General features: G+C 39.3%; 3 protein-coding genes across 3 annotated transcripts; 2 read left to right on the top strand and 1 right to left on the bottom strand.

The window, feature by feature from the left end:
* Positions 1 to 142: 142 nt before the first annotated feature.
* On the top strand, positions 143 to 6,433 carry LOC120000765 (squamosa promoter-binding-like protein 14). The gene is made up of 13 exons (XM_038848880.1): positions 143 to 255; positions 641 to 830; positions 949 to 985; positions 1,265 to 1,871; positions 2,116 to 2,309; positions 2,386 to 3,227; positions 3,374 to 3,448; positions 3,566 to 3,673; positions 3,753 to 3,870; positions 4,095 to 4,230; positions 4,310 to 4,454; positions 4,568 to 5,170; positions 6,017 to 6,433. Exons 1-13 carry the CDS (start codon positions 143 to 145, stop codon positions 6,431 to 6,433), a joined length of 3,585 nt encoding a protein of 1,194 aa, XP_038704808.1.
* Positions 6,434 to 7,688: 1,255 nt separating this feature from the next.
* On the top strand, positions 7,689 to 9,785 carry LOC119999240 (protein LYK5). The gene has a single exon (XM_038846712.1). It carries the CDS (start codon positions 7,758 to 7,760, stop codon positions 9,708 to 9,710), a length of 1,953 nt encoding a protein of 650 aa, XP_038702640.1. The 5' UTR covers positions 7,689 to 7,757; the 3' UTR covers positions 9,711 to 9,785.
* Positions 9,786 to 9,907: 122 nt separating this feature from the next.
* LOC119999239 (tetratricopeptide repeat protein SKI3) lies at positions 9,908 to 23,287 on the bottom strand. The gene is made up of 22 exons (XM_038846711.1): positions 23,066 to 23,287; positions 22,838 to 22,921; positions 22,534 to 22,737; positions 22,312 to 22,434; positions 22,137 to 22,220; positions 21,975 to 22,025; positions 21,247 to 21,339; positions 19,711 to 19,851; positions 19,532 to 19,612; positions 19,001 to 19,248; positions 18,749 to 18,920; positions 17,438 to 17,553; positions 17,285 to 17,342; positions 16,368 to 16,433; positions 16,015 to 16,227; positions 14,561 to 14,612; positions 13,811 to 14,184; positions 13,625 to 13,719; positions 12,549 to 12,791; positions 11,631 to 12,274; positions 11,120 to 11,323; positions 9,908 to 10,413 (listed from the first exon to the last, which is right to left on the bottom strand). Exons 1-22 carry the CDS (start codon positions 23,078 to 23,080, stop codon positions 10,229 to 10,231), a joined length of 3,546 nt encoding a protein of 1,181 aa, XP_038702639.1. The 5' UTR covers positions 23,081 to 23,287; the 3' UTR covers positions 9,908 to 10,228.
* Between the last annotated feature and the right edge of the window lie 918 nt (positions 23,288 to 24,205).

Below are 24,205 nucleotides of genomic sequence, written 5' to 3' on the forward strand. Positions count from 1 at the left end.
TACTAGGCCCACTGAGAACCCATCACATGTGTTATCTAAATGGCACTGAGAAGAGAAGAGAAGAGAAGAGAGTGATAAAGACAAAGCCACCAAGGGAAGAGAAAGTGTTTGTTGTACTTGTACTATTATACTACATTACTACATGATAATAATAACACAACAAGTGAAGAATGCTGAACCAGCAGGTTCAATTGTACAGTACTGCATTCATACCAATTGTGCCCTCCCTCACCATCTTTCTGGCTATGATCATATGTATGTATGTATATATTCAAGCTTTTTGCTTGCGAGAGGAACCATGAAACCAAAGTCAACGATAACATCATAAATCTGAGACAGATTAGCTAGCTAGTTTCTCATTCTTTAGAAAAATGTCGAATAGTATAGGGATGGATGGATACAACGTTTTTTTTAATCAAAGTTTGTCTGTCATATATGAATTTATGATCTGCTACATACATATAAGTCACATCCACACTTTTATAATAATAATAATAATAAAAAGAGCACATTTTGATAGTTGAAGTATGAAATTGAGTAAAAATGGTTTAGGGAGAAATTGAAAATTAATGCATAGTTGAGTGAGTAAAAGTTACATTTAACCATAAATAAATGGATTTTCTTTACATTATATTTTTAGGAAAAAAAAGAAAGTGGGAAGAGTCTTGGATTCTTCTTCGTTGTGGATTGGACCGTGGGCGGCCCAAGTGAGAGAACCCCAATCTTGCTTCAATTTACGGTTTATGCCAACACCGAACGAAAAGCTTGTTTGTGATGCAAGAGAAAGCAAGCGAGTTCCTGAAGAAGAAGAAGAAGAAGAAAGGAAAGTTGTGAGGACACGACAACTTTGCTAGATTCACTTCAGCGTGCCTCAGAAGATTTAGATCTTACTTTCTTTTCTAATATTGGCTGTGCCTGCCTGTCTTAAACCATCAAGTGGAGATTCAGAGTGGAATATGCGGCTGCGGAGCTCCGTTAATTGAAGGTCTGTTTATTCATCTCTATTAGTTTTTGCAATTTATATCCCAGTCCGTGATTGGCTGGTCTCTAACTCAATACAAATCCGTGTTTGGAAGATTTTTTATTGAGTCATTGTGGACAGCAGTAATACAGTCGGATTTTTCTTTAATTTTGGTTATTTGATGCTCATGGTCAGGCACGTTTTTTACTTCTCAGCTTTGTAAATGCTTCTGAACATGAATTATTATCCGTGTAAAGTTTGAATTGCTCTTAATCTAGATTCCCTGCGTTGTGTTGTGTTTAGGTGTAGGTGGCAGTGAATTTCGTACTTCTGTTGACCTGGAGGACATAGGTGCGCAAGTAGCTCCTCCAATTTTCTTTCAATCGACGCTTTCCAGTCGATTCTGTGAGGCGCCTCCCACGGCGAGGAAGCGTGATCTTTCCTATCAAATCCCGAATTTCCATCACCAGAGCCTCTCGCAGCAGCAGTTTGCTCAGAATCCCAGGGGCAATTGGAACCCCAAAAGTTGGGAATGGGACAACGTGGGATTCCTCGCCAAGCCTTTAGATTCTGAGACTCTGCAACTGGGAACTGCCACTACTGACAAACTGAAGAAAGATCAAGGATTGAAGAAGAAGAAGAACATTGTGCAGGAGGACAGCCTTTGCTTGAATCTTGGGGGGGAATTGAACTCCGTGGAGGAGCCTGGTGTGTCCCCACCTAACAAAAGGGTCCGGTCTAGATCTCCGGGTAATAGCAGCTATCCCATGTGTCAGGTTGATGATTGTAAGGAGGATCTGTCAAATGCAAAGGACTACCACCGCCGTCACAAAGTGTGTGAGCTACATGGTAAATCCTCTAAAGCCCTCGTGGGGAAGCAGATGCAAAGGTTTTGCCAGCAGTGCAGCAGGTGGCCATTTCTGCATTTCATATTTGATTCCTGCACTTATTTTTCAACCTGATTTTCCGTCCCCTCCACTGACACTGCAGTTTGTTGGACTAATGAGATACTTAGTGTTTTTCAATTTTAGTAATTACAGGGAAATATGTGGTTGAGGACCGTTACAAGGTTGTAGTGTAATGATTGGCCTTAAGAGGTTTTTCCATGCTACTTTTTATTTTACCTAAAACAGAATTGTCAATGACTTTTGCAGGTTTCACCCCCTGTCCGAGTTTGATGAGGGGAAGAGGAGCTGTAGGCGCAGGCTTGCTGGGCATAACCGCCGAAGGAGGAAAACCCAGCCAGATGATGTTACTTCCCGCCTGTTGCTTCCTGGAAACCAAGATAACACTGGTGGTGGGAATTTGGACATTGTAAACTTGTTGACTGCTTTGGGTCGCTCACAAGGTAAAAGAGGTGGCTACATGAATAGTTTGTTATATCCATCTGATATTAAGCTGAAATTTGAGCTTTGAAACTACAGGGAAAAATGAGGAGAAAAGCATTAATAATCCATCTGTACAAGATAGAGACCAGCTTATTCAGATTCTAAGCAAGATAAATTCACTGCCTTTGCCTACGGACTTTTCTGCAAATCTGCCCAGTTTTGGAAGTTTAATTAGGAAGAATGCAGAGCAATCTTCATCAGAATATCAAAACAGATTGAGTGGGAGCACATCTCCATCAACCATGGACTTGCTTGCTGTCCTTTCAACCACTCTTACCCCATCTGCTTCTGATGCCCATGCCATTTTATCTCAGAGAAGCAGCGAGAGCAGTGATAGTGAGAAAACTAGATTGACGTACGCGGACCAAGCATCTGGTCCCTATTTAGGGAAGGTGACTTCCATGAAGGCTACTGTGGCTGGGGGGGAAATAAGTAGTACAAGTTACCAGTCTCCTGTTGAAGACTCGGATTGCCAGGTTGAAGATACTCGTGCTAATTTTCCATTACAGCTATTTAGCCCCTCTCCTGGAGACGATAGTCCTCCAAAACTGTCGTCGTCTAGGAAGTACTTTTCATCTGACAGCAGTAACCCAACGGATGAGAGATCTCCATCTTCTTCTTCTCCACTTGTACAGGAGCTGTTCCCTGTGCCGAGCTTAATGGAACCCGTGAAGCCCGAGAAGGTGTTTGTTGGCAGAAAGGCCAATGCAGAAGTTGAAGGTGCCAAAACTCATAGTGGTATCTTAACTCTAAAGCCATTCAGAGGGTCAAATGTAGGAGCTGATCATGTTTCATATCAAAATTTTCCTCATCAAGCTGGGTACACTTCATCTTCTGGGTCGGATCATTCGCCGTCTAGTTTGAACTCCGATCCTCAGGTAGCCTGTCAATTTACTTAGTTCTATCCATGATTTAAAATCTTTACCTACTTGTATGGTGTGTGTCGTTGAGCTTGCATTGCACGCGTAGAACTGCAATTTACTTGTCCTTAATGCATTGCCTTGGGTGTGTGGTTTCTTCACAGGACCGGACAGGGCGAATTATTTTCAAGCTATTTGACAAGGATCCTAGTCATTTTCCTGGGACACTGCGAACCCAGGTAAGGAGTCTTTGGTAAAAATTGATCTTTTTCGTGTTGTCATTTTATTTGGAGGATTGTGCTATTGATGATCGATATTAGGGAATACAAATAAGATCATTTTCCCTCTTGTTTCAGATTTACAATTGGCTTTCGAATAGCCCATCTGAAATGGAGAGCCATATCAGGCCTGGCTGCGTGGTTCTTTCGATTTATGTAAATATGTCTGTTGCTGCCTGGAATCAAGTGAGTGAACTGCTATAAATATCACCTACGTCATTCTAACTCTTTGTTGACACTTGCACTGTAATTGTACTTTTCTCAGCTTGAAGGAAACCTGCTTCAGCATGTTAGTTCCCTGGTTCAACATTCAGATTCTGATTTTTGGAGGAAAGGGAGGTTTCTAGTTCACACTGGCAGGCAATTGGCATCATATAAAGATGGTGAGCACTGAGGCTAGTGGACTTTTTTTTAAACAATTTTCTTTTTTTAGTTGTATTTGGGGTGAGAATCGTGAGATGAGTCATGAGAGTTATTCAACCAAAAAAAAGAAAGAAAGAGTAATGGCTGCAATGAACTGGAGCTCACGTCTATGAAGTTTGATTATTGTAATGTCATTATAACTATTTTTATCTTTGGTTACATACTTACATTACTGTTTTTTCAGGGAGGATTCGTCTATGCAAATCCTGGAGATCATGGAGTTCCCCAGAGCTGATCTCTGTTTCTCCTTTGGCAATTGTTGGTGGGCAGGAAACCTCTCTTACTCTGCAAGGAAGAAATCTGGCTAACCCGGGTACCAAGTAAGCAGAGTTGCATTTTGTGTTAAGTGTATTCAATTTGCCCTTGCCGCCTTTAGAAACTTTATGTTCTGATGTCCAGGATTCATTTCATGCATATGGGTGGATACGAGTTGAAGGAAGTTACTGGACAATCATATAAAGAAAATTCATTTGAGGAGGTTAAGTTGGGCCATTTTAAAATTCATGGTGCATCTCCTGCTGTTCTAGGTCGCTGCTTCATTGAGGTTTGATTTTGAAACCATTTCTTCTATAAGCAGTCAGGGTTTTGGGATATTTTCTAAAATTGAATTCGTGATATTACTTATATGCTTATGATATTTTTCAATATGATGAGTAGGTGGAAAATGGATTCAAGGGCAACAGTTTTCCAGTGATAATAGCCGATGCTTCTATTTGTAGAGAATTGAGACTCCTTGAATCTGAAATTAATGAGGAAACCAAAGCATGTGATCTGATTTCGGAAGATGTCACCCATGATTTTGGGCGGCCAAGGTCAAAGGAAGAAATTATTCACTTCCTAAATGAAGTTGGATGGCTATTCCAAAAGAAGATGATCTCTTCTGTTTCTGATGTTCCTAAATATTCAGTAAGCCGGTTCAAGTTTTTACTCATATTCTCTGTTGAAAGGGACTATTGTGCGCTGGTCAAAATACTGTTAGACATATTGGTGGAAACAAACTTGGATAGGAATGGCCTATCTGAGGGGACATTGGAGATGTTGTCTGAGAGTCAACTCTTAAATCGGGTTGTAAAAAGGAGGTGCAGAAAGATGGCTGACTTGCTAATCCATTATTCTATACTTGGCAATGATCATGCCTTGAAGAAGTATATATTTCCTCCGAATCTTGAGGGACCTGGTGGTATTACACCTCTTCATTTGGTTGCTTGCACATCCGGTTCAGATGATATGATTGATGCATTGACAAATGACCCACAAGAGGTATGTCTAATTCCAGTCTTTGATTAACATCTGCCATTCTGAAATTTGTTTTCCGCTAGACTGCTTCTGACTATCCACAGTAGCTTTATTCTAATTCAGGATGGTTATTATACTTTTATAGCTACTTCACAGATGTTTTTAATGATGGTGTTTTGTGAGATGAGGTGTTTTCGAACTGCATATATACTTTGCCATTGTTTCATTCATCTTAAAAGCTTTTTGGTAAACTCTGAGTGACCTGTCTATCTCCTTGTTGCATTTTATGCCTCCAATTTTACTGTTAGAAACATAGAATATGGTATAAATGATATGAAATGTCTCAACTCAACAATTTAACTTATTGGGTTGGATGGCAAAGTAACTAATCTTAACACAGTGGCGGCCCTGGGGTGGGGCGACACGGGCTGTCGTCCCGGGCCCCCAAATCCCCAGGGCCCCAAATTTTTGAAAAAAATATTAATTTTATATTAATCCTAACACAAAAGGTCAATTAAAAACTAACAATTCTCCACATATTTCAACTAAAAAACTAATAAAAGAAATTTTTTTGATTTTAAAATAAATAAAAAAGAAAACACGGGCCCCTTTTCTAGAGCTCGCCCGGAACCCCTGTAAACTCAGGTACGCCACTGTCTTAACTTGGTATCGGAGCGAGAGATGTTGGGTTCAAATCTTAGCCTTCACAATTTAAACCCCCAATTATTAGTTTCGATCATGCATGTATGTGTGACTTTTACGTGTTAAAAAGTGATGGTGTGACTTCAATTCTTTTTTCCTTTTACAGATTGGAATTGCAATGTGTTTAAAAAGTGATGGTGTGACTCCAATTCTTTTGTCCTTTTACAGATTGGGTTGTCCTGTTGGAATTCTCTTCTTGATTCAAACGGGCAGTCTCCTTCTGGTTATGCTCTGTTAAGGAATAATCACTCTTACAACAAGCTTGTTGTACGCAAGCTTGCCACCAGAAGAAATGGTCAAGTTTCCGTGACAATTGGAGATGAGATAGAGCAAACAGGCTCTGCACTAAGGCAAGCATCGCATTTCAAAAAAGGAAGTCTGTCATGTGCTGAATGTGCGATTGCAGCAACAGAGTATAATAGGAGGATTCGAGGCTCACAAGGATTGTTACACCACCCCTATATTCATTCGATGCTTGCCATTGCTGCCGTGTGTGTCTGTGTGTGCCTGTTCTTCCGAGGTGCTCCAGACATCGGTTTAGTAGCTCCCTTTAAGTGGGAGAATTTGGAATTTGGCACAATTTAGTAGTGTGATTGTGTGAATAGGAGAAAGTTTTTATGAGTAGTAATTGGGAATCAATGGAAGAAGAAAGTAACAAGCATGGGGCAGATTAGATAACAAACAGGTTTCCTGGTGCGGTTACTTGAGAGATGAAGAATGTGATAAGCTGATAGATGCATATTAATAAAGGGCTGTTGCTTGCGAATGAGATAGCTTTCCAATGGATACGGATGGGGTGCTATGGGTTTGCTGCTGCATCTCACTTTTTTTCAGACCTGACGTTTGGAACTTGGAAGTATAGGTTAACACCGATTTTTTTTTGGTTTACACTAATTGGAGACTTCGTATGAAAGGAACCGCATTGAAGACTTGATTTTCAGGCAAAAAGTAAAGGTATTGGTAAATATACCATTACTGATATTTTTAATTTAGTTTTTATGTATTTTGTTTGTTTTCAACTCTGTATTTCTTCCATGATTGTAAAGTGGGAACATTGGTGTCGATGATTTCTTTTGCCCAATTTTTGACCAAAATAACACCCTTCACACAATTAAATATCAGTATGTAACACTGATTCGAAACTTATTACTAATATTTTTATAATTAGTCTGGATGGTGTAATTGTTTTTGTACAATCATGCCACCTAGGTTGACACAATTAGACAAAATTGATAACTATGGAGTCATTACAAATCTTATTAAATCACGTGGTTTGCAACCACATGATCAAAATAAAAAAATAAATAAAAAAAACGCACCCCGATCCTTTAAGAGAAAGCCCCATTAACCAGACAAGTTGGGGGAGACAAGCTACCCCTCACATAATAAAGGAAATTAATAAAGGATGACCAAGGGCCATGAAATTGGGTCAAGCTACCTCATAGATGTCGGAGTTGTTTTTCTTTGTGTGTGTTGATACATACAGAAATCTAGCAGAGCTTGGTTATACTTGAAGTGGTTTGATTGAACAAAAAAAAAAAAATCACGCCAAATAAAAAATATTATATTAATCACGCAAGTGATATTGACGTGGAGTATTATAGCTTGATAATAAATTTTGAACTAGTGTTATACTTGCGTGAAGGTGTTATTTTGGTCAAAAACTCTTTCCTTTGCGACAACTTATGGGTTGGGGTAGACTGGTAGTGGTCAAACTACAAAAACGTGTGGACTAAACTACAACTAGACTTCCATTCCATTGTCCATTTTATATTTTTTTGAATACAAAAACGTCTTGACTTAAACTACTACTACTACTACAAAGACTTCCATTCTCCATTTTATATTTTTTACCAAACCCACTCCTCTCTCCATCCATCCATCCATCCGAGAGACTGAGACTGAAACCATGAGTAGTCGTCTTTGCTGCTGCTTCGTCTTCTTCCTTTTGTTGTTATCTTCGATCCACGTCCTACGAGCCCAACAATCATATCTCAATAATCATCAGTTCGCCTGCTACAACGGCAGCTTCAATTATACTACCAAAGGCTATGTCTGCAACGGCCTTCAGTCTTCCTGTCAATCCTACCTCACTTTCAGATCAACCGCCATCTATGACTCCGCCGCCACCATCAGTTACCTTCTCGGAGTTCAACGCTCTGCCCCTCTAATTGCTTCCATCAACAACTTCTCCTCCGACGTCGCTCGCATCCCTCCGGACACCCTTGTCATCATTCCCGTCAACTGCTCCTGTAATGGCGGCAAATACTACCAGTATAATGCTTCTTACACTCTCAAAGACACAACGGAGACCTACCTCTCGGTGGCCAACTTGACATACCAAGGTCTCTCCACTTGCCAGGCTTTGATGGATCAGAATCCTTACGAATCTCACAACTTGCAGGTTGGTTACGATATTCTAGTTCCGTTGAGGTGTGCCTGCCCCACTCCCAACCAGACGGCGGACGGGTTCAACTACTTGCTCACATACATGGTTACATTGGGGAATACCCTTAATTACATTGCCCACTTATTCAATGTTGATACGGTGCAGAGACTATTCTACGGGAACAATTTGACTTCCGACCTCATTTACCCCTTCACGCCCATCCTGGTTCCTCTCAAGTCCGAACCCACTTTAATTGCGGTGTCACCACCACCCCCGCCAGCGGCGCAGTCTCCTCAAACGCCCACCGTTTCCGTTGACAATTCCAACTCATCTAACAAATGGGTGTTTGTGGGTGTTGGAATCGGAGCTGCTTTGCTCATCCTTGTTGCTCTCTCCGGACTTTCATTTTGGTGTCTTCGTCGACGCCGGTACCACGAGCCGAAGCCGGATTCCAGTACAGCGCAGAAGATAGTTTCGGGATCTACAACCGATTACTCGGCCCCACCGGAGAGCAATTCCTGGTCTATTGGGGTTCGAAATGCTATCGAATCCTTGACCGTTTACAAATTCGCAGAACTTGAAGCGGCGACCGGGTATTTCATGGAAGCAAGTAGAATCAAAGGCTCTGTATACAAGGGATGTTTCAAGGGAGATGATGCTGCAGTGAAAGTGATGAAAGGGGACGTGACGAGTGAGATTAATATATTGAAGAAGATAAATCATTCTAGCGTTATCAGGCTCTCTGGCTTCTGTGTCCACGACAGCAACACTTACCTTGTCTACGAGTTTGCCGAGAATGGCTCTCTTAGCGATTGGATTCACCTGAACAAGTATCAAGACTCTACTCCTGCCCTGTTATCATGGACGCAGAGAGTTCAGATTGCCCATGACATTGCTGACGCCCTTAATTACCTCCACCACCATGTGAATCCCCCTTATATCCACAAGAACCTGAAAACCAGCAACATTCTCTTGGATGCCAGCCTCAGAGCCAAGGTTGCTAATTTCGGGTTAGCAAGAACAGTTTCTAATGGGGATGAAGGAGGCATGCAATTGACAAGGCATGTGATTGGTACCCAGGGCTACATGGCCCCGGAGTATATTGAAAACGGAGTCATTACTTCCAAACTAGATATTTACGCGTTTGGGGTAGTAATTTTGGAGCTCCTATCTGGGAAGGGAGCTGCTGCCGGTGATGGTGACGACTTGCTGTCTCTGGTGATAAACAGGGTGCTTGAAGGAGAAAACGTAAAGAACAAGCTTCAGGGGTTCATGGATCCTAGTCTCAAGAATGAATACCCCTTGGATTTAGCCTTCTCCATGGCTCAGCTGGCTAAGAAATGTGTTGCTCGTGATCTGAATGCCCGACCTGATATGCCTGAAATTTTGATGATGTTGTCAAAAATACTCTCCTCTTCATTGGACTGGGATCCTTCTGAAGAGCTTGGACGTTCCAATTCCCTAAGAACCTAGACTCGAATCCCATCATAAAATGTCTATTCCTTCTCAAAATATATAATAGTATCCAAAATATTGCTTTCGTACCTTCACGATTATCCATGCTGCCATCTCTCTCCTTTCAACAATCCATCTTCTAGTACTAGTAGACTACTGATGCAAGTAGGAATGATATTGAACTAAATAATAGACGAACATTAATCTCGACCATATTCCAACTTCTAATTCATCATCTAATCAGCATCAACAAGAAGTTATATATTCCTGCTCTTTTGGTCATGAATACAAGTGATAACCACAGCTCAGATACATATGTAGTTTGGTGAAAGCCACAATGACTATATGTTAATTACATATATCTAGAAGAAAAAAGAAAAAGAACCGATTTGTGCTGTGTTGATGGTGTTTTTGTCGGGCTGTCCTGTATACCAGCCTCCTGAATACAGCTCCCTCAGTTTTATAATGAGAGATGAAGTTCGACCTGCCAACTGAAGCAGGATCTTAAAATTTTATGGCTTCTCCAAATTCCCTATTTACTCCTCCAGAAGCTTCTGCAAAGCCTTCCAATATCTGATACACGAAGGGTTTGTATGGATGGCCCGAATCACCCATTTCTCTGGACTCTGACAGGACTCCACATTCGATGGATGGTCAGCCTTTCCCTTCGATTCTTTTGCAAGCAAATGCATTAGAAAATAAACTTCTGCTGGTCTCATTTCTGTGAAAGACACGAAGCATGTCAGAAATAATAGGACCCCTATTATTTTTGTACCATCCAATATTCAATAACCAACTACTTGCCAAAAAATACTAATTATACACCTCATTCCAGAAGGCATTCAGTCAGAGTCCATTTCATAATGTGTTAATCACATGAACATCAACACATTGTTCGATCATGACAAGCCATGACCTATTGATGCACATGCTGGATCAAAATTTGCAAATGCCATTTCCTAGTGGGCGAAGAGATGTAGAAGAATCAACAAATTCTCAACCCAACACAAACATGAATTTGAGAAGGAAAAACCAACTACTTGAGCAGTAGGAAGAAGTTAAACAAAAATCGTAGAAAGTTGACAAGATTTAGAGAAAACATCACATGGTATGCTTTTTCGTTTTAAAGTGGTACATTAACCAAGATGGAAAGGAGGAGGAGGACATTACTAGATTCATTAGGCTAATCCATCACCAAGTATCCACATATCTAATGCAAGCTCATTGAATCTACATATCTAATGCAGGAAAGCCAACGAAAACTCAATATCAAATTAAGCCAAACTATCCCTTACAAATTCAATTTAGCATGCACAAGAGGATTTGTTCTCCAGCTAACTGAAGTGTGGGACAAATCCATCACACATGTCCACAACCCACATCCGAACAAAGATCCACCACACAAAAACATAAAACAAAAGACAAACCTGGTGCCCAAGAAAACCATTCCAGATGAAGGTTTTTCTCCCACTTTGCTTTCAAACCAAGGCTCCCTACTACTTGGGCCAGCAACACAGAGACAACTGGCAAGGGAATCGGAGAATTCTCTTGAGCTTTGGTAAGACTCCCAAGAGCAAGTGATAAGAATCTCATACTACTAAACTGCCTAGCAAGTTCCATACAGATGGCACCTGGATCATTCAACAATTAAAAAACTGAGATAAGTGACAAATCAGAAGAAATTTAACAAAGGAAGCGCTCGGATCTTCGACAGACCCAACGTATACAAGGAATTTAGTACCCATTTCACGAAAAAATTTGCTAACATGCACACTGGCACCTATCTAGCAGGATATGTAGTATAATCCACTTAATATATCTGAAGTTTATGCTATAATATCATCCTAACAGTTCAAATATTTCGTTAAAATTTTACGCTAAGCATTCAGAATTTGAAAAGGCATGCTTTAAATGCCCATCTGATATATGGATCTGTACCATGACATAGACAATGGCAGCTTTCATAGCCGACAAGTGAACAAGCTTGGGCAAGAAGCTGCTCAGCAGTAAGAAAATCCTGGTTCCGCATGGACATCAGACCCAGCACCAAATTAAACACACCCATCCACATATCCCATGATCTGATCCTCAATTTCGAGCATTCTTTGAAGCTCAACTCTAAGATATTTGCATCAGTTTGCACCTCATACTGAGATTCCACAATTTTAAGGCAGACCCAACCTATGTGATAATCTGTCTTAACCTCCAAGCATTTCATATACTCTTCCTGAAGTTTTATGCGATTGCCTTCGGCAGCATAGGCACGGCATAAAAGCAAGTGAACAAAAAAATGGTAGCTGTCAGGAACTAAAAGCCCTGAAGCCTGTTTAGCATGGTTGATACTATCAGCTTGATTCCCGATCTGCAAGCTAATTTCGGAAGCACAGAGCAGGAGCTGAAACTTTTGATATTGATGATACATTTCTTTTCCTGAATAAAACTCATTGGAAAGAGCCACAACAATTAACCGTTCAAGTACGACACAAATATGTCTAGGAAATCTCTCTTCACGTGCCTTCTGTAAGAGATTAAGAATAAGCAAATACCGGGCATTGTGATTCCATGGTTCTCTATGTAAGTACCTGCATAATAGATATAAACAGAATCAAAAAGTCCATTGATGAGTTTTGACTACTGAAAACAGACAAGTTTTTGCAACGACAACAATTTAGCTATCCAAACATGCAAGCCCCATAATATAATACATCATATTTCATTTAAAAATTTCCACACCCGCAATTCCCAACCCAAAATGCAAAAGCCAAGTATCTTTTTCTAAATATTTCATGGAACTTATCCATCATTTATATGTTTAAAGAAGGAAACTAAAAGTAACACGGGAAAGATTTATGGTACTTCTGCAGCTCTTGGACAGCTCCAGGTCCATTCAGGCACTGACAACTGCACGTTGGGAAAGATAACCTCAGATTACTGTTGCCATTCACATAGCAAGCAACCGCCCCCGCACCCATGATTTCACATGCTGATTTTAGACCTTCCTTATTTGAAGAGCCATGAGCATCAATGTGGCAGCACCTATTTGCAACATGTGCATCTTTCCACTCTTCACGAGATAGCAAAAGATAACCAAGTAGGTTCCTGTTCATAAAAATGAAAATAGTGATAAAGAGAAAAGATTCTCGGTAGAACTGAATTGCAAGATGGAGCTGATTCAGAACTGTCAAATATTTTCTGGACAAAATTACAGGATTGAGAAGTAAAGAGATTGAAATAATTAATTTCAAGGCGTAGAGGCAACAAAGATTTATCAGACAGATGATGCTGAAAATCAATTTCATTTGGAACAAAGGACTAACATTAGCATTAGGGGTGGAAACAGCCCAAATTTCAAGTTCCTAGATCTCGACCAATTATAAAATTAAATCCCTTTATACCAAAACTGCTATAGCAAAATGAACACACCATGAAGAAAAAACACAATATAACATACAATGTGGTTAGAGAAGCTTAATGCACTATTTGCTTGGAAGTTCATCTATCATGATACTAATTCAGTGACAATTTTTCAAAACCAACATAAAAAAAGGTAAACGACTCCGTGCACAAGGCTCCCGCAGTGGGTGGGGTCGCGAATAAGCAGGATGTATGCAGACCTTACCACACATAATATGCGGAGAGATTATTTTTGGGAATTGAACTTGTGACCTCTAGGTTGCACCACTGCAACTCTACCATTGAGCCACATATTCACATGTTTTCAAAACCAACATAATCATTGGTAAATAAATGAACCCCATGTTTCACTTAGTCCTACTTCCAATAATAGTCGCTTAGGAAAAAATGCATAAAGGAACTGAAATAAACGAATAATTTGTCTATCAGCTTTTTGCAACTTTTCAGCTCCATAATGTAAAGGGTACATCGCCAAAAATTACACAAGTAATGCATGGGTCTAGCTACAAATGAAGTACCTTATAAGATTACTGTTAGGGTACATGTGAAGTACTTTTCGAAGGTGACTCACTCCACCATTAAATCCAAGGAAATGTTCTGATCCAGGCTTGATCTGCACAGCCCATCAGTGCCATCCACATCATATTTTTACATACCATTGCAATTAGAGGCTCAAGTTTATATGAAAAAGCTAAGAAACTTACTAGTTTACCAAGAGCAATTAAATAGTGCATTTCAGTAATCTCTGTCTGAGATTTAAGAAACTTTCGACTGCTTGAAACAACTGACTCAAGCCGATTATTTTGATCAAGAGCATGGATAGCAGACACTATAAAGCTCATTTTAGAATTAAGAAACAAATCCATTGGCATTTTCAGAATGCTAGTAATTGCTGAATCTTTTCCAGAAATTCTGTACAGCAATCTACAGATGAAACTAACAGAGGAAGCTACAGAGGCCCGTTCCAATGTAGAAACACTCGCTGCCAGGTCTCGCAACACGGAGAGGGCGAGGTCATGATTACCCTGTTTCCATAAAGAGAAAGCATATACTTGCAAACCTCCCATGTCAAGCATACCTTAGAAACAAAAACATAGATCAGATATTAACTTCCAAAATCCAATTAAACAACATAAATCCGACAACCAGTATAAAAGATCTTTCTGGCTTTTAAGTTCTAAATAAACCCAACAACAGCTTGATTCAATAAAAAAGCAAAATTGCAGAATAGCAATTGTCTCCATAAGGGACCCTTCTCACAAAAACTGATATGTGGGTTAGCTGCTAATTCAATCATCTTGGGCATCATTTTAATAATTTGGGGGATCAATACAAGAAAAGATAATGTCGGTTAATAATACATCAGTGCACCCCTTTCAGCTACACAAGACTTCCCCCTCCCTCTTGCAGAAATGAACTTTTCTGCGAGTAAACTGATAAACCAAAATCCTAACCTTGTTTCTTCAGTTCTTCGCATTCTTGCACAGCCTCAAAGGAATTGCCTGCCTGCACCATATGAAATTATTTGCTAAAGAATGGCATAGAATAGCTAAACTTTACAATTATAAAATACAGGCTTAGAGCAACCACATTTGTTAATGTAAAACCATCCTCTATGCTATTTTACTGGATGAGACCCAAAAACAATTGAAAAAACCAGGCTCCATCAGATCCTCTATAAAACCACACCAGTATGCAATCACGGATCACTGTAGCTCTGCTACACATTATTTTAATATTAAAATTCATGGCCCCTCCCCCTTTCTCAAGCCCAATCTCAGCTGGATAGTCCGGTCGCCACTGTCGTCATCATCAGGGAGGGTCTGCTTGAGAGATGGGAGAGAGAGGAAGAAGCCAAGTGTTGAAGTGGAGCCGGACCGATTGAAGATATGGCAGAGGAAGAAGAGATGGCAAGGAGGGTCTGCTTGAGATGCGAGGACCTGGAGGTGACCGATTGAAGTGGAGCTGGACCGATTGAAGAGATGACATGCGAGGACCTAGAGGTGTCTTTGTAATAGGAAGTTGAGTCGGTGAGGATGGGATTGATGAGGTGTCTTTGTAATAGTCAAGTGTTTTTTTGACTGTTTGTAATAACCAAACATTCTTGATAATTAAAACATTCTTGAAAATTGTCAAGTGTCTTGCAATAGCCAAACATTCTTCATGATAGCAAATTCGTTCACATTCAAGTGTATACAACATTATATTTTCACATGTTACAAGCACACAAACAAATAACAACTTTTTATTAGATTGACTTGAAACTACAAAAAAGTTACACTTAAAACAACATAAAAATTGACTTTGTTTATTAGAATATGCCTGGTGAAAATTTGACCGTTAGAATGTCTATTGAAATATAATCGTTAGAGTCAACTTCTATACTCAGTTGAAAAAAAAATATAAATATCTTGTCATAAATTTATACTTCAATATTTTCTGAAAATTTTATATTATTATTTTATTAAAAATAATGATGTTAAAAATATGTTTGTTCGTTTATAATATAATCTGTAAAAATGAAACAAAAATGATTGGAGAAATGAATATTTTAAGTTATAGAGGATGATTTAGAGAAGCTGATATGAAGTGCTGTTAAATTGTGATTCAGTAAAACTGAAAAGTGACTCATTTTACTGTATTTTAGAGAATTTGGTAAGAAGAGCTGATGTTGATGCTCTTACTTTATAAGATGGAAAGGTTAAACTACTCTAATGCACGAAATTCCTACAGCAGAGATGGAGTCAGAGAAGGGCAAGAGTACCTAGCCCTACCCCCATATCATTAAGCAGTTGTTTCCAGGATTGGAACCTATGATACCTAGGTTGCAGTTAAGCAATTATACCAACCATATGTTCAAGCTTGTTTACAAGAGAAAACAAGAAAAAAATAAATAAAATTAACATACGTGACAAAGAGCTCTGGCAAGGTTGGCTGCTATATCTCGAAGATAAGATTTTGAGGAAGTGCCAGGACTATGGGTGATTGCACAGCGTGCTAGCCTGTAAGAAGCAATTGCAGCCTGATACTCAAATCTTGCTTCGCAAACAAGGCCATTCAAATTATGGGACTCAGGATGTTGAGGAGCACGCTGCACTGCCTGCTGCACGGCTCCATATACCTGTGACAACAAGCCTTGCCAGAATTATTAAATCCAAAATTTTCTGTGTGTGCCAGGCTGCCAGCTGCAGGCTCTTTGACTCACAAGTGAAGAAAACATATTGTTTATATAGTGTGCTATTCCTCCTCCACAAGACATACCTGTGGAGATGAAAGGTGCCCTGATAGAAAAGCAAGCTTAGCAAGACCAATTTGGAACTCTGCAAGCTGTAAAAGGACATCAAAAACTCTCACACGGTTGTGTTGTATACTTGACCAAACATAGTCAATAAGGTCAACAGCTAAAAGCAAATACCGCAGTCTTATTGATCAGAAAAGAACAAAAGAAATAGGAAAATTTAAAGTGGTCTGTCCAACAAACACTTCTCCCCCAACCCAAATGGAAAAAAACAGACAGACTGAACGATGTAGCCACTACGACTTATCATCAAGAATCAATAAACCATTCAGAAAGATTGAGATTGAGTATTGGTAATGAAGAGCCTTCCATTTGGTTTTATGGGATATCCACTCTTCAGAAATAGTGATTTTTAAGATGGTTTGAATTTTCGATGATATGATTGTTTTTTTTTTCTGGTAATTATTTCTTGTATGCTTCCTGTTGATACTGTCTTTTGCGCCCCCCCCCCCCCTCGTATTTTACTTATCTATTTAAAAGAAGTATCAAATTGCAGCTTTCGTGGTTATGGCTCTCTGCTTACTGCTTTCTCTTATTGTCCATGTTTTGAGTATTTACTCCAACCATTTCTCGTTTTCAAAAAGGGCCAGTCAGAAGGAAACTTCAATAAAAACTTACTAGCAGTTTTCACTAGAGGCAGCTGTCATGTCATAATATTTTTGCTCCTACGGATGGGGTTGGTTACTGTAGTTATTCTTCTAGATTCATTTTTGATGCAGGACATCTATCTCATAACGCTCAGCTGTGATCTTTCTCTATTTAATAATATATATTCACCCATGCTTATCAACAAGTATCAAATTGCACAATATAAAGTCAGAAGTGTGAAGAACTCTTTGTCATATAGCATATTAATAAAACAAAGGGAATAGAGATTTACAGGCAGTATCTGCACGGCTTGTAAGCAGCTCTCAAAAGCCTCATCTGGAGTGGACTCCCTGAAGACCAAAGTAGTAATTCAATGTTGATAAGCCTGTCAGACGAGGAAATGTAAACCATAGATTTTCCACAGCTATGGACATCTACAATTTACCTGGCGTTACTATCAGCAGACATACCAGCCCATGGTAATGCAAGCGACGGATCAATACTTCTAGCATAATCAAATGCTTGTCTTGCCAATTTCTTCTCACCTTCTTCTCTATAAAGCTGTAAAGACAAAATAGGCACCAATTTGTTAGAAAATATTGCTACTATCCCATGATATGTCTAGAATGTCTTGTACTGTACATTGTGGAGATAAAATTTGTAACTACGACGGAATATATCCATAAAGTAACACCGACATAATGTTAGCTGGCCAAGGCTGAGATAAGTAAGCCAGAGCAATGTCTGAAGCAAAAGCCCCCACCCAAGTCCAGCTCACCTGATCACATCTCTAAAGCTCTAGAATACATAATTTTTCACTAAAAGATGTGTAACAATGGGAACAAGGACACAATTAATAGGCTATTTGGGAAATGTGTATTAAACACAGTAAGATAGATGGGCAAAATATGTAACATGTTTTGTTCATCACATACATTCCATGAACCATATTCGCTACTCCTTGTGCATAAGATGATGTCAAAATTTTTCTTAAGAAATGGCCATGGCTTCTCTGCCGTCAGCACAAGTGGTTTTTTTTAACAACTTCCATGCACAAGGCTCCCGCAATAGTCATAATGTTTGTATTTAAACAAAAATTTAAAAACAAAAACTCAAGTCTGAAAATATTCGCATCATACACCCCACAATAGGGATTAGTTGACCTGTTATTGTGATGGTTAGATTTCGGGCCAACTTGCAAACAACTCCAAAGCCTAAGGATGAGGGGGCAATATAGAAAAATGATGTCAAGAGACTCAAGACCATAGAAGCAAATAGAGAGTTCCTTTTTTGTGTAAAACGGTAAAAAAAAAAAGTTTTATTGAAAGGGCTCCACCCCTCATAAACTCTCCTATTCCATTTTTCTAAACAATCCACCCAATGGCAAAGGGAAAGCCAGCTATCCTGAAGTCCCAATCTTTTCCACAGTAAAATAAGGCATCCAAATTATTGATAAAGAGAAAACTATCATCATCATCATTAAAGCCTTTGATTCAAATAGTTTGGGGTTGACTGCAAGAATCAATAAGAGAATTCAGTTTGAATCCGCTATGTTGAATCTCTTTCACCGCGTCAATCTAGATTAATTAATATAGAGATTCCTCCAGCAAAACATGGGGTTTCGTGGTCTAACTGTCATATAAAAAAATAGCAAATGGTCAAGGCACAAAACATTGACATAGTAAATACTGAAAGAAAGAATAAAAATGTATTAAAAGAGAGAATATAGATTTTTTTCAGAAACATTAGAGACTACCAGCCCTAGGTATGCCCACGCAATAGATAAAGACACATCCAATTGCAGTCCCCTGATTAAAGCATGCTGCCTTAGTGCACAGTCGCTAGATAAGCAAGCCAATGCAACCCAAAATTCACAATTGTCACCCTCAAGCAACAAGGACCCCAAAGCCATCTTCTCTGGTAGCTGCCTGGTAAAAAAATTGGTAAAGAGAGAAATGGTTTGATAACATGGTGTGATTAAAAAAGTCAATACAAAGGAAAAGCATACCATGGCTTTAGTTCTTGTCCATGACTCTCTTTAAAAGAGGAAACAAAATCTGAAGCCATTGCGATGTCAGCATAAATATTAGCTTGCCATGGGGCCAGGTGCAGTGCTCGCTGATAGGAAGTTCTGGCAGATATAGCAGCGAAGTGGCATGTTTGTTTCCAGGAAAATATGGAAGCAGTAAAACTTTTCACATCAGATTCTGTGTTCTGTCCCTCTTTTGTCCATGGAAAAGCTTTTGCATATGCAAGCTAATAAGAGATTACACATTTCAATTACCATATCAGTCACCTATCATACAAAAAGAAAACAGTGTTGTATATAACATAGACCAAGATTATGTAAAAGGAACAAATGCTAGTCAACCAAATTTCAAGTATGAAAGGCAAAAAATAAACCAAAAGCTGTAGTAATGCCGCATGGACATTCTCCCTCTCCTCTCTCTCCCACACATACACATTGTCTGAGAAATTTTTGAAAATATTATCAAGAGTGAAGATGGATGTCTGAGAATGAAGCTCTAAATGGTCATACTTGAATATCACCATGCAGCTTCCAAGCACAAGACATATTTCCAGCTCTATGAATGATTTGATTTGCAACTTTACGTGCATCCTGCAATCACTTGAACTACCCGTAAGTTACTCACATTCTAATGACACAAACATGTCACAAGATAAAATAAGGCAGTTTGAAATTCCAATATGACTAACCTCTAGCACTGATGCCCCCCACCTGAATGCACCAGAATTTATGCATTCCTTTGACAAAAACAGAAAGCCAGAAGCAAGGCCATAGTGCGCATCCACGTTTTCAGGTGAGATCTTCAGAGCTTGCACAAACTGTTCAACTCCCTTCATGCACAAATATGAAGTTTATAGATTAAAATAGCATGACATGTAAAGAGAATCAAGGGATAGATAGGATATGCCAAAAAGAAATAGATTGGACATATGACACGAAATATCTCATATTCTCATGCAACACATTGATACACTCTTTCCCCAAGTTGTATTAAGGATTCAAGGTTATATCAAAGTTGAAATTGTAATACTTATAATGATAATTCATTCCCATTTTGAAGAACAATGGACGCAGTGAATCTAATGATTTCAACATGACACAGCAGTAACGATACAGGACAAGAGGCAAAAACCACAATTACTTGCATGCAATGAAAGGAAGGAAACAAGGACAAGCAAGTACTTTCTCAACTTTGACAGATGGAGCAACCTCTGATCAGGAAGGAAATTAAGGCAACTCCAGAAACTAAAGGGGTTACTAATAAAGTAATAATCGGTAGTTTCACAACATCAAACAGCAGTAACGAACTAACAATACAGGACAAGAGGCAAAAACCACAGCTACCTGCATGCAATGAATGGAAGAAAACAAGGACAAACAAGTACTCTCTCAACTTTGACAGATGGATCAACCTATGATCAGGGAGGGAAATTAAGGCAACAAATTTCAAAGGCAACTCCAGAAAATAAGGGTTAAGGGGTTACTACTAATCGGTAGTTTCACGAAAACAGTTGGAGTATCTATCATCGAGCCACTATACACCATAACTTGAGCTAAAAAATTCCGAATTCTCAATCAACTAAAATACAAACAAATATCGTGAATGATTATTGATATGCACCATCATGTCTTGGATTAACAGTACTGCATAAATAAGTAAAGTAAATGTTATTGAATCTAATTGACGGATGTAATAATGAAGAAGTTCTCGAGCGTCTTAACTAACATCATTGACTTCCTTATAATACCAGTCACTTCCTTATAATACCAGTCATGCAACCATCCATGATAAACATCAGAGTCGAAACCTTGACAGGGTTCAGTGATCATTAAACTAATATGATATGTGGATTAGGCCACAAGACTAAGGGGGCCAAGGAACAACGTCAAAAAAGGAGGCCATATGGCAACAAAGGGAGCAGTCGCACAATACACCTGTTAAAAGGTGGAGATTCCACTGACACAAAATATTGCCATCCATACAACTCCATGCATATGATATTCCTCAATCATTTCATCTCGCACATATCATCCCAGACATATCAATACCTCAACAATTGGTGAAAGGTAATCTACCGCTCTCAATTTTCATCTTATTAGATACGTTGGGGCAATTGGAGGAAGGGAACAAAGGGAGCCTTGCATCAGAATTTTACCATGGTAATCAGCAAAGAGGGGAAAGAGGAAAGAGAAATATGTCAGATTACAACAAACAAAAATCGTACCTTTCTAAAGAAGCCAAGCATCAAAAAGATATTTCCACTTTCAACAAGAGAAAAGATTCTGGTGTCTTCCAACTCAATAGCTCGACCATACGACTGTCAAAAGATCCGCGTTAGTTAGTCATTCAATATGGAAGTCTATATCAAAACAAAACAGGAAAGCTAATATTCAATTACTTCGTTTGATAAAAGAGCACTAAATGCATCAACTTGCCAATAATCATGTCTAAGCAAGCAAAGCATCAAGGGCCACCTCACCTACCATATTAAGCATGTACATGACCAACAAATTCTCTAAAGCATGTATAGGACAAATTCATAAATGTGGCTATGCATAAGGGGGAGAAGGAAAAAAAAACTCGAATGGTACGGATACTACAAATAGGTGGAATTTAACCGCTATTAATTGCGTATAGCATAGAAATCATACGCGCAACACATCCTGAACGAAGGCTGTGATTTCCGTATGTGTGTTCTAGCTTTTACAATTTAATTATATTTTTAGCCCCCAACCCGCACCCCAAGAAAATGCATCGTGCCATCCGCATTCTGCACTTGTGCATGCATATACTCACTGTTCACTTCCTTTGTTCGGCAAAGAAGAGAAAGAGAGAATAAAAACTGAAGTTACTAAAGCTTTGAAAGACTAACTGTACCAACGACTAATACCGAACAAGAAAACTGAAATTTACCGATCTTCTGAAATTTTTTGAAAAGAGGATAAAAAGTACCTTCGAAGCTGCTGTAAACATGCCAAGTCGCTGGTAGGCAAGACCCAAAGCCTGTAAAAGTGTGAAGAAATAGAGATGAGCACAAAGTTAACAGGGCTTAAAAAGACACAGTATAAAAAAGGTAAGTGATCTGAAGAAAGGGTAGAAAATCACATCACTTACTTCCCATGATTCAGCAGAGGTGGGATAGCCTCGAATGGCATGTTGAAGACTCTGCACAGCTTCAGACCATTTGTTTTGACGTACCTACCAATCACATAACAAGGAAAAAAACAAACATGAAGCTTTCTGCTATTGATGTATATACATAATTTGCAGCAAGCAACTTCATACTAACCAGCGAGTAGCCCAATCTCCTAAAAGCCCAAAAGGCCCTGGGAGACTTATCACAAGCTTCACGACACACTGCCATTACCAAAGTCTCCTTACCACCTTGGTCCAGTAGATTACAGAGAGCTTCCTAATTGATCAATCATGGATTATAGTTGATTACAAAGTTGCACATATACACAGAGAGAGAGAGTGGCTAAAAGAACAGAAATGAAGAAAGAAACAATACCCCAGAATCTGAGTCATCAGGGACGAGGGTGACAGCTCTCTGGTAGCACTTGAGAGCTCTCTGGTAATCAATTGAAACAGTTCTGTAATAGTGCCCTAAGTATCTGAAAGCCACTGCGTTTTGAGGGTTTAACTTCACCGTTAACACGAAATGCTCAGCCGCTTTTTCCTTAAACTCTCCTCCTTTGCCCCACAAGTATTCTCCCTGCACATTCATACAACATGAACATGAACACCCTTGTCTAATTGAAAATCAATTTTTTGCACTAACAAGAATCAAAACATTGATTTAAAAATTAAATTACTAGATCAAATTGACTAGAGGCGTCATTTGGATTGACTTCCAGAAGTTCCATGAACTGTTTCAAACGAATATCGTTGAACTCGTCCTGAAAGAGAAAAAGGAAAAAAAAAAAAAAAAGACCAAACCCCTTATCAACAGCGTCGTTGTTAAACAATAAATTTGCGATTTGCGAATGTGTATGGAAGTTGATTTCGAAGTAATCAAATAGAGAGACTGAAGAACTCAGGACCTTTATCTCCATCATCTCTTGAAACTCTAGACAGCTCTTGCTTCCCCCTCTCCTTCCCTCTCGCTCTGAATAAGGTCGGTACAGTGAGACTGACTGATCGCCAGCGGTCTATGTTTTCAACAACAGCATAAAGAAAGGAACACGACCATAATGTGCGTCCTACGGTTTTTGTAGGGTGTGTCCCAAGTTGATTAAGGGTTTATACATATCATCCTCTAATTCTTTAATTTTTTTTAGAGAAATAGCAACAGACCGCCATTCAAAATAGCGGTATTGATGGTCGCCTAAGTGAAGTCAGATTATAATTAGTCCGCCTCCCCCCGCGTGCCCCCTTAATGAAAATTGTGGCTACATTCCTACCTAGGGTTATACGTAACCCACATATGATACGGTCAACACTATCAACTTGACTCGACCTGGCTAAACCAACCCCTACCCAAATAATTGAGGGTTGGATAAGGTTTGTTAAAGGGCAATCCAATCTTATTCTGGTCGGTTAAGAATTATGCTCTAACCCGACAGTACCCAACCTCGTTAGAACAAAATGATGTCGTTTTATTGTACTCACATAGTATTTTGTGTTCGAGAGTGGCGTTCTTATTGATTATGAATTAGTATGTTAGGGCTAATGTATGCTTATCATAATTGTCTGATAGTTTCGAGTCCATGTCTAACTTAATGCATGGTCTATTATTTCATCATGGGCAAATATGACGAGAGTATAAAAATGATTTGTGTTCTTAACAAAATCATCACAGAAGATCCTATTTGTTGTTATGCTTCCATTATCTGACATCATGAAAAAGTCCTCTTTCTTTACTTTTGGTTTTACTCGTGCTAGCAACCGTCAGTTTGGCCACTTGTTAAGAGACATAGCAAGAAATTGGAACCAAAGTTCTGTTTTCTATCTCCACGGAAACCTTCTGCAATTGCTCAGATTTTGGATTATGAAGATGGAAATACCAGGCCAGTTCATATTGTTTCGAGTAAAGTCGTTCCGGGAGGACCAGACCCACTTCACAATTGGTCGTATTTTCAAAAATCAACCCGATCCACCCGGCAATGTCCAAAACCCGAACAATTGAGGATTGAAGGAACACCCAGCGAACAATATGCGAGTCGGATGAGCCCTCTCCCCAA

The sequence above is a fragment of the Tripterygium wilfordii genome, chromosome 6, assembly GCF_013401445.1.
Source record: "Tripterygium wilfordii isolate XIE 37 chromosome 6, ASM1340144v1, whole genome shotgun sequence".
Taxonomy (NCBI): Eukaryota; Viridiplantae; Streptophyta; class Magnoliopsida; order Celastrales; family Celastraceae; genus Tripterygium; species Tripterygium wilfordii.